The sequence below is a fragment of the Camarhynchus parvulus genome, chromosome 1A, assembly GCF_901933205.1.
Source record: "Camarhynchus parvulus chromosome 1A, STF_HiC, whole genome shotgun sequence".
NCBI lineage: Eukaryota > Metazoa > Chordata > Aves > Passeriformes > Thraupidae > Camarhynchus > Camarhynchus parvulus.
The window spans coordinates 4,390,097-4,405,766 of NC_044586.1; the positions used below are offsets into that span (position 1 = coordinate 4,390,097).

The 15,670-nt window shown below is 42.9% G+C and overlaps 1 protein-coding gene across 7 annotated transcripts in view; it reads left to right on the forward strand.

Annotated features, from left to right (window-relative positions):
• MICAL3 (microtubule associated monooxygenase, calponin and LIM domain containing 3) overlaps nt 1-15,670 on the forward strand; it is a 174,848-nt gene that overhangs the window by 130,087 nt on the left and 29,091 nt on the right. For 2 of the 7 annotated variants that reach the window (XM_030960431.1, XM_030960437.1), the window contains 8 exons: nt 1,553-1,779; nt 2,893-2,982; nt 6,055-6,192; nt 8,300-8,362; nt 11,114-11,218; nt 11,800-11,928; nt 12,325-12,416; nt 13,327-15,208. In XM_030960431.1, the coding sequence (XP_030816291.1) occupies nt 1,553-1,779; nt 2,893-2,982; nt 6,055-6,192; nt 8,300-8,362; nt 11,114-11,218; nt 11,800-11,928; nt 12,325-12,416; nt 13,327-15,208 (2,726 nt within the window). The remainder of the gene's footprint in view (nt 1-1,552; nt 1,780-2,892; nt 2,983-6,054; nt 6,193-8,299; nt 8,363-11,113; nt 11,219-11,799; nt 11,929-12,324; nt 12,417-13,326; nt 15,209-15,670) is intronic. The other 5 variants (XM_030960432.1, XM_030960434.1, XM_030960433.1 and 2 more) reach the window with 5 other exon arrangements.

Consider the following 15,670-nt stretch of genomic DNA (forward strand, 5'->3'; position numbering starts at 1 on the left):
ATAAAGCCTTTGGAATATGCTCTGGTCTTCATGCACCAAGCCCATGGCTTGCCAACAGTGTTTGTATTCAGTATTTCACATATGAAAATCAGGCAGCATGTTAAAAATAGCTGTTGAGTTTATGCTGTGAAAAAGTGGCTTGTCATTTGAGCAAAATAATGTTATTTGTATGCAGACCAGTGAGAAGAATTTAAGAGCCTACAGACAGAAGTGTGTGACGATCAGAGCATGAACAAAGGGTTTTCCTTATTAGGTTTGCTATCGAAAGTAGGCTCTCAGACTAGCAGATGAATAAAATTATGTAAATAAGATAGTACAGCTGTACAAGTTGTATTTTATAGACCCACATGAAGTATAACCTTCATTACTTTCTACTTGTTGATTTTCCCTCTCATTGTCTACATGGAATGGGTTCTGCCAAAGCTGGTGATAGTGGGCATAAGGAAGCAGCAGAAATACTATTCTCAGATTATTCACCCAAAGTCTAATTATTCTCAAACTATTTTCTTCTTCAGTCAGATGAATTCGGCCATTTAAGATTTATAGGGGAAGCATCCAACAGTTGCTCTAACAAATGCAGTTCTATTATGACAATGGTCTATTCAGGTAAAACAAAGCTGGAGCACCTTTTGACCCTGCAGAGAGGATCTGTGAGTGAGTTGTAGTCCTCATTCATTTTCCAGTGACAAATGCAAGCATCTTTCTCCCCAGTCCCTCCAGGTAGTCTGGCATATAAGAGAGATCTAGATTAAATGTCACTGAATGAGTGGTTACATTTCCTGCCTCTGCTGCATATGCTGAGGAACTGTTGGAATTAAACAGAGGTGACTTCTAAGAGGCACTAATGATTTATTGCTTTGCATAGTTTAGGCTTTGCTGTGGGAATAATAATCTCATTACTGTAATTATCTTTGCACTGCTTCCTACAGTTTCTTGCCACCATGTACACTGTGTACTTAATTGGATACATATTTCTGTCTGTGATGCAGAAAAGTGAGGAATTTTGGGGTTTTTTTCCTCTGTCTCCTTAGTTCACATGCTGTATCCTTTGCCTGATGTGTTTTGTATTCTTTCTACTTCCAAAGACTGCTCTGGTTCACAGGAGCAAGTGCCAAAATCATCTTGGGTATCTTAGCAGTAGCTGCTGTATCCAAAGCCATGGCCTTCTACATTCTGATACTGTGAAGAACTCCTGCACTGATTTATCAAGAGGAATGTGATATGAAGAAAATAGTTTCTTTCTGTTGTATTCAATTGTCTTGAACTGTAACAATAAATGCTGCACAAATATTTGGACTTGGCTTCAGAGGCACTTTTCTGCTGCCTCTTCTCCTTTAAAAGGAAGGCAAGGACCATACTGCAGCCTGCAGGTGATGCTGTGTCACTAAAAGGCCTATGAAATGTTGAAAGCTGAAAATCAGTGTTATGTTTTAGGCTCATGCGTGTTGAAATTACTTGTTAGTGATCTAAGACTGATCAAGAAAGCATTGACTTCATAATCTCATTATTTATTATTAGCAATATAATCTTTTTTTTTCCTAAAACCTTACAGTAGTTCAGAATCTGAGATGGAGGAGGAAGATGAAGAGGAAGATGATGAACAGCAGCCCCCTTCAGACCTGGGTGGTGTGCCATGGAAAGAGGCCGTGCGTATCCACGCCCTCCTGAAGGGAAAGAGTGAAGAAGAGATTGAGGCTGAGCAAAATCATGAGATCGAGTACAAATATGATGATGAGGAGGAGGAATACGAAGAGGAAGAAGATGAGGAGTCAAGTGAAGGTTAGCTTGGTTCATCCTTTCTTTCTGTCAGCCAGCAGGGCAAAATGAGTTGGATATTTGCCATGCAGAATAAGAAAGATTTGCCTTGGAAAACTTTACTTCTTCTTTTGCTTCTTTGTTGCTCTGATTTTTGAGGGAGTTATTGACAAGAAACCTCAAGGTGGTTCATTCTGGATACTGAAGGACCTTGCCCACAGGACAGTTTAGAGTACCAGTACTCATGCAATATGCTTCCCATACACCATGCCAGCATGTCAATTCACAGCCTTGTGCTGCTGTATTGGCTTATGGTTGGTTTTTATAATTATTTGGAATTAGATTTGAATGTGCCCTTTGTTCTCTGACAGCAGGAACTGGAAGCATTGTGGTTGCAGTGTTTTCAGTTTGAGTGCCTCACTAAGGGGTAGTGCCCTGTCACTGCCAGCAGGGCATTGCACAAGAAGGTGCTTGTAGCTCTCCCAGGTTAAAAGATGGCTTTGATGGGAGTTCAGGTAGCTCCCATTTCAGCTGTGAAAGATTTCTGTGGAAAACCTTAGGGAAAGACTCCTTCCCCTGTGTTTGTCTCAGTCATCAAAATGCAAAGTTTGTGCTCAGAATAGACATGTTTCCAGTGTTTCACCACCATGCCAAATTTCTCACTGCTCTTGTCTTTGTCTTTATACTCACATTTCCTTTTTGAGGAGACTTGTAGACTCCAAAGAGCTTTTTTGTAAAGGTCTTTGGCTGCCTACTGCCAGCAGAGGTCCAGTGTTGAGTCTTAGTGGCAGTGTCGTTGATGAGCTCAGCAGGCTCCTTGGCTACCTTCTCAACTAGGAGCTGAATGTCCATGAGTGCAGTCTGTGGAAACCAAGACTCCTTTATGACTATGGCAACATGCATGTTGTGTGTTCAGCCTGCTGAGCAGTGGTGTTCTTGGATGGATGTTGTTTCATTCGAGTAGTTTTCCTGCCAGGCTCTTGGAACACAGCGGGAGTACGGGGAGCTGCAGCATTTCCAGGCAGTCTCTCTCTCTGATCCTGTCCTCTCTCTTTCTCTCTTTCCGTCTCTCCATGGCTTGTGTGTGTACACGTGTGCCTGGTGCTAAATGTGGATGTGTGCTTCCCTCTGCTGTAGAGGGGGAGTATAACCCTTGGGAGAGAGAGCTGCAGCAAGGCCTCTGGCTTCAACGTCTCTCAGATGAAGAGGACTCGGGTACACATAAAGGTACCCATACACTGTCTCCACCTCCAGGGGAAGGTATTAAAGAGCAGGTCCCACATGAAGAGTTCCTGTGTTTTATTTCATTGTGTTACCAGCTCCCTCAAAACTGATTCAGTAGCCCTTGTTCATCTCCTGGTTCAAGTGCCATAAATCAGATCTGTTGTTGCCACTGGTTTTAGGAAGGTGATAAAGCTACCAAGTACCTCAGAATTTCTAGAAAACCTGGACAATTTGCTGCTGTAATTTGCATGAACAGTGACTTCCAGGTAATAAGGAGTATCAGATTTGTTCTACACATGCAGACTACTTGCACCTGTGCATTATCTCAGACACATGAGACACATCAGAAGTACTGCTTTAGACTGCTTGTGTCAGCAAAGTTGCTTTTTTTGTTGTCCTCTGTGTGTGTTTGTGTCTGTGGGGAGAGTCTGGAAGGAAACTAATCAAGCTACAGCAATCCCTCAAGATTCTTCAAACAGTTACATAATGGTCATAAAATTAATCAGACATTCAAATCTAACTGGTTGTGTCATTTTCCATGATGCCTTCTCTTGCAGTTTATTTTGGGGTTTTTTGTAACACATGGTCCCAATAGCTTGTTAACCCCTTATTCCCTCAATGTGGTTCATTAGAGCCAGAATATAGAGGAGGAAAATCCAAGTGCTTTCCTGCATATAAGGGGCCATATGCAGTTGTCAAACTGCATATTTTACAGCTGATGGTTGTAATAACAGTAGCTTAGCTTCCAACTTTTTTTTTTTCCAAGAGAGAAAAAAAAAATGGAAGAAGCATTATAACTTTTTTGCCATCTAACTTTTCTGTGATAAGAATGAGAAGTATTAGTAAGGTGGCTGAAGGGCATACCTGAAGAAGTTCCCCCTGTTCCAGTTGCCAGGGTGCTTCAGACCTGACTCTTAAGGAGTTGGTTTGCAGGTGGCTCCTTACTCCAATAAAGTGAAAACCTTGAGCCAATAAAGTGAAAACGTTGAGCCTGCCCACAGCTTATAAAGTGCTGCTGCTGCAGTGGAAATGGAGGAAAGCTACCACTCCAAATCTAAGTGCAATTAATGTTCAGCTTCCTGCAAAGCTGAGCAGGCAGCCCTGAGGAAAGGCTGTGCCACGTGTTGTTTGAAATTCTCAGGCACTTAGACATTAAAGAAGTGTTAGGTTTGCCTCTAGGCCAAACAGCAGCCCTTCATGTCTGGTTGTGCTGCTCATTATTTATTGGAAAAGGTGAGAGGGACAGGACAGGCTCAAGCCTCTGTGGAAAAACTAAAGGTGTGTAGGTTACAGTGGACTAAATCCCAGAGCAATCCACTTGAAAACATGCAGATCATGTGGGACCTGCTCTTTCCAAGCCTTGCTGAGTGACTCTGTACTTCTCAGCCCCTGCTGGCAAACCTAAACCTTTTAACACAGACCTTTGTGTGGTGATGCAAGCGCTAACTCTACTCATCCTGGGGGCTGCATGCGAGCGCTTTGGGACGGAGCGGGGACAGCCCAGGCTCCTGTCCCTGCAGGATGGCCAGCGCCTCTGGTAGCCCTTGTGGTTGTGTCATTGATACAAAAACACTCTGGTGAGGCAACAGAGACATAAAGCTGCAGAATCCTTGGCTACATTGTGAATCCTGCTCTGCATTTGGCTTTGTGCCTCTGAGCCCCTTTCCCTTAATGACCATCTGCTGATTCTGTCCTTCCTGCAGTTCCTTCTGCCTGTTTCTTCTGTGGTTTTAATGCCAAATCTCACACATAGTCATTCCTGAAATGGAAATCCCAACACTTTGTCATGTCTGGGAAAAACATGGCTGGGAGAGAGGAACTTGTTAAAATGAGACTGCAGGAAATAATGAGTGCAATCTCTAAATGCTGCTAATGTGTCTTGTTTCCTTCAAACATTAGAGCACCATATGAAAATCTAACTGCTTTTGAGGTTCTAAGCTGCTGCAACAGTGCTTTGCCCTACTCAGTGGTAACCCAGTTGTTATGAAAATTGACTTCCTACTTTAAAAAAGTAAGTGGGCATTTTCCTTTCAGGCTGAGATGTTTGCTTTTGAAGACCACTCCTGCAGACAGTGTACAGGTGAACACCTGTCCCCTGCAGAACCAGTTATTTTATTATGGATAAATGAAGCCTGAGTTACAGAACCAGAGCAGACAGCAATAGAGACAGGGTCTATAAATTTAATACCTCAGAGTACGTGCTCCCAGGGCAGGTGTTCTGCAGAAGTTAAACCAGCTCATCAATTGCTTAAGGTGCCCATTGTTCTCTTTGACATTCCATAAGTAGCTGAGCTTTGTGTAGGCAGGTAGTTGAAGAGTAATGCAATTTCTCTAAAACAGAATAATTTGTGTGACAGGAATTCCCTTCCAGGGAACTGTTAAGTCACAACCAAAATGCTGTTATCCTTCAGAAAAAAAAAATTCTCCCTTTGAACAAGTCAGTACAAAAGAGCCAGGAGTAAACAAAGTGGTTTTATGTGCTAAAATTAGGATATGCCTATATGTGCATACACACGTGAAACTCTCAGATCCATCATATTATTTAATTCACAGAGTGTGTACCCAGACTAGAAAGAAGTGCCTAGCCCAATAGTAGGAAATATAAAACCTTTAGTCTTGGTGCATCAGTCAGGTGGAGATTATTCCCCACCTTAAACAGCAAGACATCTTTGGCAATAATCATAACAAATAGGCTGAAGGAGCTGGGAATTTCTGCTAAATTGGTATTTACATACCACATTCTGTTGGACACCCAGAGAACTTCTTTCATTTCAGCAAAGCTTCTTGCAATAGACATGATGTCTGATGATGCTTTAATGGCATCCCTCTGCCCTTGGAATGGCGTGACTCAGCTTGGATGGGAGGTGTGAGGAGCTGTACTGGTGGATGCGTGCGCACACAATGCTGAGCTTTTTCTGTCTGTCTTGCAAACTGACCTTAGCCAATAATATTTTCTTTTCTTATTTCCTTTCCTATGATGTGCTACCTTTCCTTTCCACTGTTCTCCCATCTTTTCCTCCCTGCCCTTCATACACCCTGCCTACAACCTGTTATGCCATGCCCTCCTCCTGCTAGCTGGAAATCTTAGGCTGCAGCAGATTGTAAATCCGGTTGATCCTCTGGAGATCCTGGCAGATGTGCACTGGACACACATCCGTGAGAAAGAGGAGGAGGAAAAAATGGTCTCAGCCTCAAAGTCCTCCACCTCCAGAGGTAATCTCCCCCAAGCCCCACACCAGCAGTTCCTGGATCCCAGTTGCAGCTGTTTAACTCTGTTGCTTCTGCGCCCTTCAAGACCAGTGACTTCAGCAGGGGCAGCAGTTATTGAAAGGAGCTGCTTTCAAATTGCACTGAAATTACACTTGATTAAACTTTTTGCTTTTCAGGTCAGTGTCTGTTTAAAACTGCTGCTTTCTCAGCTCTGTGACAGTGTGACTTCTGGCCTATTTGTCTGCCTGCTTTGACTCCATAGCATTTTTCCTCACCACACACAATTTGGTAGTGCTGGCAGTCAGCCCTCTGTAACTGACTAGGGATACTAATCGTAGTAGTCTTGTGCTTTTTATGACATGGAAAATGACACATTTTAGGGAAGGCTGAGGGGCTGTGTTGTGTAGCTACTAGAGCAAAGATTGAACAGAGTCAGCTTCTGTATTGAGCGTGTTTCTCTGCTGCTTCTTTTCCAACTGTGTAACTGCATCTGGTATGAGCAGGGAATGATGGGAGTCAAAGGGCTTGCACATCTGATCAGTGGTGGGTTTGACTCCCTGTGTTTAAGATTTGACAGTCTATCTACCTCTGTTGTGCAAGTTGTCAGTTACTCAAAGGAAAACTTTGGAGGGGGAAAATGCTGGTAGTCTAGATCTCATGTGAGCACCTTCCAGCAGTCCCTGCTGACCTTGTTCATGTCTTAAGGTAAGTATGTCCTAAGTGCTTTATCTGTGGGCTTAAATCAAAGTTTACCATGCAGCTGATGAGCAGTGGTCTTCTCTCAGTCTGCAACCATGGTGACACAATTGTAGAGGGAGTATATCTGCTGTGAGAAGGGCTGTCTTTCACAGGAAAAATGAAATTAGGTTCAAAATCCAGAGCTCTACCTCATGATACTTGATTCTTTTCTATTCCAGCTAATTATCTTCTCCTTGTTTGGTATAGGAGCTTTTTTAATCTTGGTCTAGCTTGAAACACAATTCCAGATCAGTTTGGCTATACTTATATTTGCAGTTTGTAGAATGCACTGGGATTTTCTGGTGTGAAATCAGCCCCCTACAAATGAGAGACACAGCCACAGCAATAAGCTGTGTCCAACTCTGTAACTTTCAGTATTACTAGAGTGGTTGATTAATGTTTGAAAAGCTCTAAGTAAAAAATGTTAACAATGTTTCTTAAGTTTTCAACAATTAAGGTTACTTGTGCTTCTGCTTGGGGATCTGTGTCACTCTCGTTTCCAGATTTTTATTTTAATTTGTATTTTATTCTCATAATCTGAAGGTCCCGAGTTCAATCCTTACTTTTCTGTGGGGTACTGTTACAGTTGCCAGCAACAGGTGATCTTTCCAAAATTGATTTTGTGATCTTTCCAAATTCCTTTGGGAAGGGAGTCAGTATTTCTTTTCTGTCCCCTGAAACTTGGCCAACCTAGGACTATCTTGATGTATAATTAGCTGCTTCTATTGCTCTGTCATGTGGCAGAGGTGTGTGCAGGTGTTATCAGCAGTTTGGGTATGTCAGAGGCTGTTGCCAACATGTGCTTGTGGCAATGCTGTAAGTTTTCAACCTGAGTTCAAGAGGCAGATTGTTCCTGGCTGAGGAGCTGTATTCCATATCCGAGGTGTTTGGAGAGTCCATTGGCAGCAGGAGTGATAAGGTTTGATGTGACAGCCTGGGACAGTGCCACAGCTCCCAGAAATCCCTCTCATTCTGCTTTGGGAGCTCTTCTTCCTCTGCTGGGCAGCGCGGGTTCTGGGACATGTGGGACCCCTCTCTCATTGCTCAGCTCTTCCTTCTCTCAGTTTCCCTCCTCTCCAGAATTCCAAGGGGAGCATGGTAGCAGCAGCCTGCTGGTCAGATGTGGTGTTCTTCTCACTGTGCCACACAGGAATATTTCCTCTAATATTACAGATCCCAAAGGAACATTAGGCTCCTGACACTTGTGTGTTATCTCGATTTACTTCTCAAGCCTGGGATTGGGTGATTGAAATTTCATAGGTTTTATTCCCGTATTTGCTACTGAAAAATTTCCCTCTGTCACTCTTCTGTTTTAGACTCTGACTGCTGGTCTAATTTTGACTTCTTACAATTTATTGTTTTTTAAATTCAGCATCCGACCTTCCCTCCGTACGCCATGAGGCGGTACAGGCGTGGCTGGAGACGGTCCCTGGAGGTAGTTTGGTGATGTTCTATGTCTTCCAATGCACAATAACCCTGCCCCTCTCTTCTCCATGCCTTCAGCAGCTGAGCTGGTCCTTTAACCCTGGAACTTACGGCCCTGTCGCTACTGCATGAGTGGAGGTGGAGGGGGGACGGGGAGTGTGCATGTCCGCCTTGCTCAGACAGCCCCTTCTCGCATGAGCTCCACACTCACCCTAACCCTCAGCAGGCAGGCCAAGGACAGCTCATCCTGGGGGCAGCAATGCAGGAGGGATCCAGCTGAGCACTCAGATTTGCTTGGGCAACTGAAGATGGGGCCAGGTTTTCTTCCCCCAACCCTTAGACTGAAAGAACACGGGGCTTTCTTGCAGTTGAAAGGTTAAGTGACAGAGAGTGCTTAAAGCAATTGCACTTCTTTGTAGCAACTGCAAACCATAGTTATGTGGTGAAGAAAACAGCAAAGAGGAATAAGCTGAAGCTAAGATCTTTAGGAATAGTGGTGGTTGTTGTATTTCTTTTTATTCAGGAAAGTCTCAGGAACCTTGAAGGATGGTAGAGCTCAGCTGATTTTTTTTGTGTGGTTCTCTAAGCTCTATTACAAACCGATGAGCCTGAAGATTCTGGGATGACAGTGAGGGAGTACATTGTGTAAAGCTGTGAAGGTGTCTGAATTAGTGGAGCAGTCTGTGCTAGGTAGTTGATCTAAACTGAGTTGCTTTGGCACATCAGAATAGCCAGCTTGCCTTTAAAACTTTGCTTCTGCTGCTGCTTTGGCAAGTCAGCAGTGTTTACAAGGTGTCTGCACAGATGCAGGCTGCTCACAGCTGCCAGCTAATATGAACCAAGTGCTGATCCCAGTTTCTGGCTGCAGTAGTGTGTAACTTCTGAGTTATTGTGTGACAGCTTTTGGCCTCTTGCTCCTCATCCTAACTGCATATATGTATATGCACAGTATATGTATCATATAACCAGCCACTGCAAGCTTCCTGTGTCCCTCAGAATGGGATGCACCCTTGCACCAAGTTGTTACTTACTGATGCATCTGTAATCTTACCATTGAGTTTTTTGTACCAACCTATTTAAAACCTGATTTTCTCCTCTCTCTCCAACATAATCCGTGTGTGTCACATCCATTCATGGTTTCTGAATCTGAAGACCCACACATACGTAATGGATTCAGATATTCTTAACATTAGTTATGTTTTTTGCAAATTTTGATTAAGATTACTCACATTTGCTGTTATCATAAAGCCATTCCATGACGTTATCATTTCCAAAATAACATAAGCTATTGCATACCTAAGCAATGATCAGACTGGGGCATGGTTTGATTTTGTTTAGTAGATTTAAAAATGCTCTTATGGGCACTCCAGCCTTTGCCACATGATTCAGTTTTCCTGTGCTTGACATATGTAAGGGTCTGGATTTGATAATCCTCTGATATAAAGGAATACATAAATAATTTGATAATCCTCTGATGTAAAGGCCAGTACATAATCACACATAAGTGGAACTGCATTTCGCAGTAGCTGATAGAAAATAAACTAATCCATGCTCACTACAGAGCATGGAAAAAAGGAAACTCTCAAGTTGAAGGAAGAAGACAAACCAGCTGCTGAAGGCTGTCTTTAGAAATAAGCAAAAACCTGTATTAAAGGAGAGGCTGCAAGACCTCAGTTTTAGGGAGGGTTAGTTTGTTTTCAAGATTGCCTTAATTAGCAATGCAATAATGTAAATAATTCCAAGAGCCACATCATCACTAGTAAATAAAAAGGATCAGGAACCGGAAGTACTCACTTTTTTAAAAATATTTAAATTATGTTTAATGGAAATGTTTAACCAAAAAAAAAGCAGCAAATCATCGATTGCACATGTGTTTTTTTAAAGTATCATTTAATGAGATTTATACTCCACATTTTGATCTTGTCTCTCCTCCTGTAATTAAATGCTGTCAAAAGCAGTAGTGTCAGATGTCATAGTTTTCAGAGTTACAAATTCAAGGATCTCTTGTTTTGACCTAGTAAATCAAATTGTGGTCTGTGAATGGAAAAAAAAACTTTTGAATATCTAATTTGAATTACTTTAAAGTGTCTCAATTAATGATCTGTAACAGAAAAAATGTTTTATATATGTCATTTTAATTACTTTAAAGTGTCTCAGTTTGTGCACTAGTCACTTGTACAGCATATGCATTTTCTTAGACCTTATTACCAAAGACTGCTGTAGCTGCACAGAGTTAAACAGTTTCCAAGAGCAATAATGGCAAACCCCGTACCCAGACTCTCTCTGTCTTACACCCTCAAAGCCAGTTTCAATTTCAAGATGAACAATCCTGGTTAATTGTGAGGTTCCAGTTTTGACCTAATACACATACGCTATCAAGTGGTGGTAACTGTTCTGTTGTGGTAAAGAAAAAACCAAAATCTTCCTGGAAGAACAGTAACCTTTATTCTGGTTTTATGTCTTCCCAGTCCCCTTCTCGTTTAATTTTTCACAATACCTGTTTCTCAGAAAAGCCCTGGCAGCTTTCACTGCAATTGCCTTGGAGACTCCTAAGGGCAGGCACTCCTTGATTCACTGGAGTCTGGAAGTGTCACTTCACCGTAGATGTCTCTCCAGGTGACACATTTCAGGAGTTCTTGTATTGACAGTAACTGATAAACATCTCCAGTATAAACTATTGGTATGGTTCAATATAGAACTTTTTCACTGTGTAGTGTTTGTTTTCTTTTCTTTTTTTCCTCAATATTTGAATATATTCTAGCTCCATGTGAGGAGGATGATGTGGAGGATGAGCTGGGCACAGAGCCTGCAGACACAGAAGGGCAGGCAGGTGAAGAGGGAGACACGGGTGCAGAGCTGGACGATGGTAGGGTACCACTGTGCAGCCTTTAAACCTGTTGTGTGAACAGAATGTATTGGCAATGAACACTTTGCATGAGGGTACTTAAACCTGGTCTTATTTTTAGAGGTGTGGGAGTTTGTTTCAAATATCTGAGAGGGAGCCAGGAGTGAGGGACAAAAAGAAAGAGAAGAACCTCAATGTCCTGGATTATGTAATGAATTTCTCATGTCCTCTCACCCCATGTCTTGTGTCTGTATTCAATACTAATCCTGATGAATAACAGAAATAGAATTAAATTTGTGAAAGGTCTGTAATACTGTCAGAATGCTTCCTGTGCTATTGTAAAATTAACTGCATATGGCAGAAAACTTGGAAAATTTTCCAGAGAACTGATAAGAGAACTTCAGTTACTGATTTAACTCTTTGTACTAACAGTCCAATCATTTACTGCTTACATTTACTGCTTAAATGACTAATTATCACCAAAAAAGGAGGAACATTTAAGTGTTCTGGTTATGAAAATGGTTAGCACCATGTGAATAGAAAGTATTATACCCTGATGAACTTGTATCCAAGTTCTCTTGGTTTTTTCCCTGCATGATCAGACATCGCCTCTGATGCAGAAGCGGAGTTTCGCTTACGTCAGAGTGGTGCAGAAGGGGCAGAGCTGAAAGTGTCTGAGGATGAAGAAGAAGAAGAAGCAGAAGGTGCTTCTCACAGTGTGACAGAAGAAGGTAATCACTTTCTCTTTAGAGCTTGAATGATGTTAATTGCATTTGAGTATACAGTTATGGGATTTAGGAGAAGAGAGTCTCTTGGATTTGAACCATCTCACGCTCTCATTGGCAAGGTCTGTGCTTGCATTAACATTTTGAGAAGAATGTTCTGAATCCATTAATTACAGCTTTGTAAAATGTGAGAACCCTTCTAACTGCTTTTTTTGTTGTAAAAGTTGTTATTAAAAAGTTTGTATCATTTTGGACTTTTAAAAATTTTTGTTGTGTTCCAGATGTCCAATCTAAAATTTGTAAAAAGCTGAGAAATTTGTCACTACTTACTGTGCGTAACATTTAAAAAATGATAGAATATTAATGGTTTATGTATTTTGGTAACATTTTTCCTTTCCCTAGATCCATGCAAGCCATCCATCCCCATCCAGCCCTCTAGTGAGAGTGTTCTTCCTCTGTCTCCAGCTGCTAGTCCCAAAGCAAAACAAGCAGAGGTAAGAAAGGGAGTCTTTGACATTTTCTGCTTAGCACCTGTAGTTCAATAAAACAGTTTGTTGGATAAACTAATGACTCCTTCTTTTCTGACTCTAATATTTATGTTGATCTTTAAATCTGACTTCATTTAGCCTTAAAATATAATTTATACTATCTGTTTTCCTGTCTTCAGAGTTCAGTGGCTCTATCACAGCCACACAAGTTGCCACCACAAAGCCCCAGGCAGAATTATACAGGATATTTTCATCTCAGTGAGCAGCTAGGAACAGGTATATGTGATAAATGTAGGGAGCCATAAGTAAGGTGTTTCCTGTTTATCCTGGTCTGGCTGCCTTTGATGTGCCAAAAACAGATTCTGTGCAGCTGCAATTGAAAATTACAGTAGTAACCAAAGCAGTGCCTCTTTGTTCTAGAGCTGAACATACTTCAGCTTAAGGAAGTAAGGCGTGCCAGTGTTGTACTGTCATGTTGTCAGCCCTAGGAGACAGCTTGCAAGTGTATTGCAGTGTGTAAGAGTACATGAAGTACATGACCCTTACAATGTTCAATTCAAATTTTCCCTTCTAAATGTTTTTGTTTTGTTTTTTTTAAGGAATTGCTAAAATATTGTCTTGGAGAGCTTTGGCATAGACCAGTTTACTTTTACAGTGGGCTGAGTCTGGTTTGCTGACAGCAATTGCTGACAGCATTCACTTTCTATTAAACATAAAGATTGTTTTTTTGATAGCCATCTAATGATTCTGTCCAACAGTTATTGTTTAGCAGGCAGACATTGGGACATTAAATTAGTATTTTGATACTTGGATGGTTTCCTTATCTAGCTCTGTTAAAAGCAAAAAAAAAAAAAAAGGAATTGTATTCTCATGTGTTCAGTGACCATTAACATTCCCCTTTTTAATTTGTCTCTAGGATGTAGAAGATCCCCTGGCTGAAGTTTGCCGTGCAATAAAATCCCCGGAGCCACACTTTTTTCCTGAGCCTTTCATTCTTGAGGAAAGACCAAAGGATGAAATTCCCAAAGACAGGAAAGTTAAGAGCCCCTTGGTGCCACCATCTCCAGTGCTGTCCCAGCCAGTTGCATCACCAGAAGCCATTGCACCCCCATCACTTGCAGAGTCCCAGCCAGGAGCACCAGCACTGGCCTCGTCCCCAGCATCTGCTCAAATGCCTATCTGTTCCCAGCCTTTGCCTTCTGCTGAAACATCCATTCCATCCCCAGTGGAGCCTCCAGTATGCTTCCAACCTGTCCCAGCCTTAACATCTACTCCTTTAGCCAAACTGGCCCTTAGGGGCCAGGATGGTGAGGTGGAAAAACTGGGGAGCCCCACTACTGCAGAAGAAGCCCTGAAACGGAGCAGCCTCGTGGAAGAGTTCTGGATGAAGAGTGCTGAAATCCGACGGAGCTTGGGGCTCACCCCCGTGGACAGAAACAAACGCTCAGAGAGCAACTTCACTGTGTCTGCTCTGGAGGCAACTCCTCAGAAGACTTTCAATAGCAGGAATATTTCAGGGGATGAAAGGATTCATCCTGTGAAACCCCAGCCTGCCCCAAGAAGGCAGGGACTGCCCAAGTTAGAAAATGAGCAGATTTCTCTGCTCACTCCGAAGTCTCCATCAGAAAAAGAGCTAAAGATTTCCAATGAAGTACGGGGAGATGTATCCAGCAGCTCTGGGCTTGGCCTTCAGGAGAGCTCATCTAACATGAGAACTATGGCTAGCCAGAGCTTCAACACTTCTGACTCCACCATGCTAACTCCCCCGTCAAGCCCGCCCCCACCACCTCCTCAGAACGAGGAGCCGGCCACGCTGCGCAGGAAGAGGTACCAGGCACTCTGGCAGAATGAGGTGGAAGCCAGGTCACCCCCAACACCAGCATCAACCCCTCCTGCTCCCCGACACCAGGAGCCAGCCCCTCCTGCCAAGGAGACCCCCCCGGCCAAGAGGGACGAGGTGCGGAAGTCGTTCGCGGAGAGCGTGGATGAAATCCCGTTTGCTGATGACGTGGAGGACACGTACGATGACAGGACAGAGGACTCAAGCCTTCACGAGAAGTTCTTTACACCTCCTACCAGTAGGCCAAGGCCAGAGAAACCACATCTTTTGCCCTTGGTCAAAGAAAATGGTGGTCCACCCTCCATGGAAGGAGGGGTTCACCATAAGAAGAGAGCGTTCCCTGACATTTCTGTGGAGGCCAAGGAGCTTGCTGAAGAAAGAATGAGAGCCAGAGAGAAGTCTGTCAAGAGCCCAGCACTACGAGATGCCATGGCTAAACAGTTGTGTAAGATGAAAGATATGGAGATGACTGCTGCTCCTGCTGCTACTGGGGCCACAAGGGCACGAAAGGCATCTTCTATGCCCTTGAAGACCAAAGAGCTGTTTTATGAGTCTCCAAAACATTTGGCCTTGAAATTAGCAGAGGGATCCACACGAAAACATCATTCTGCTACTGAGAAGTACTCCACTCCTCCTGCTGACATGGCTGGACCTGAAGGGTCTGTCAGCTCTTCAGAAGGCTCCAGTGGGAAGAGTAAGAAAAGAAGTTCCCTCTTCTCCCCTCGTAAGAACAAAAAGGAGAAGAAATCCAAAAACGATAGCAGACTTTCTGACAAATCTAGTGGTGGGACAGAGGAAGCAACAAAGCCTAGGTCCTTATGGAAGTCTGTTTTCTCTGGCTATAAGAAAGACAAGAAGAAAAAGGCTGATGAGAAATCTTGCCCAAGTACTCCCTCAAGTAATGCCACTGTGGATTCTGGCAAGCACAAACCCTCTGCTCCACTGATTACAGCTGCAGGTATAACAGATAAGTGCCTCTGCACTGTGCACTACTCCTACTTTTCTGAGGTGTCCTTGAAAGTAGTTTTGATTTCCTTTGTTATTCAGCTACTGTGCTGAATGCTGCTGCTCCCCAGTGTCAGATGGGCAGAGTGGGGTAAGTGCTAGGGACTGGATTTGTGTTTCTGCATATTTACAGAGTCCACTGAAAAAAGGTGGAACCTAACTAAAGGCTTAACTCTCAATATGCACAAGGTACATCTGTTTTATGTCTTAGATTTGAGAAATAAGCATCATTTATTGGAATTTGTGACATTTCATCCCTACTTTAAATCTGATCTTCATCTTTTCTTAGGCTGATCTCTTTTCTTTCTTCCCACCTGGCTCCACAGAAGCTGAAGACTGCAGAGATGCTGTTATTCCTGTTCTCAGTAATCTGGTGGCTGTCTGCTGATCTCTGAAGGAGGGAGCTGGCAGCCTC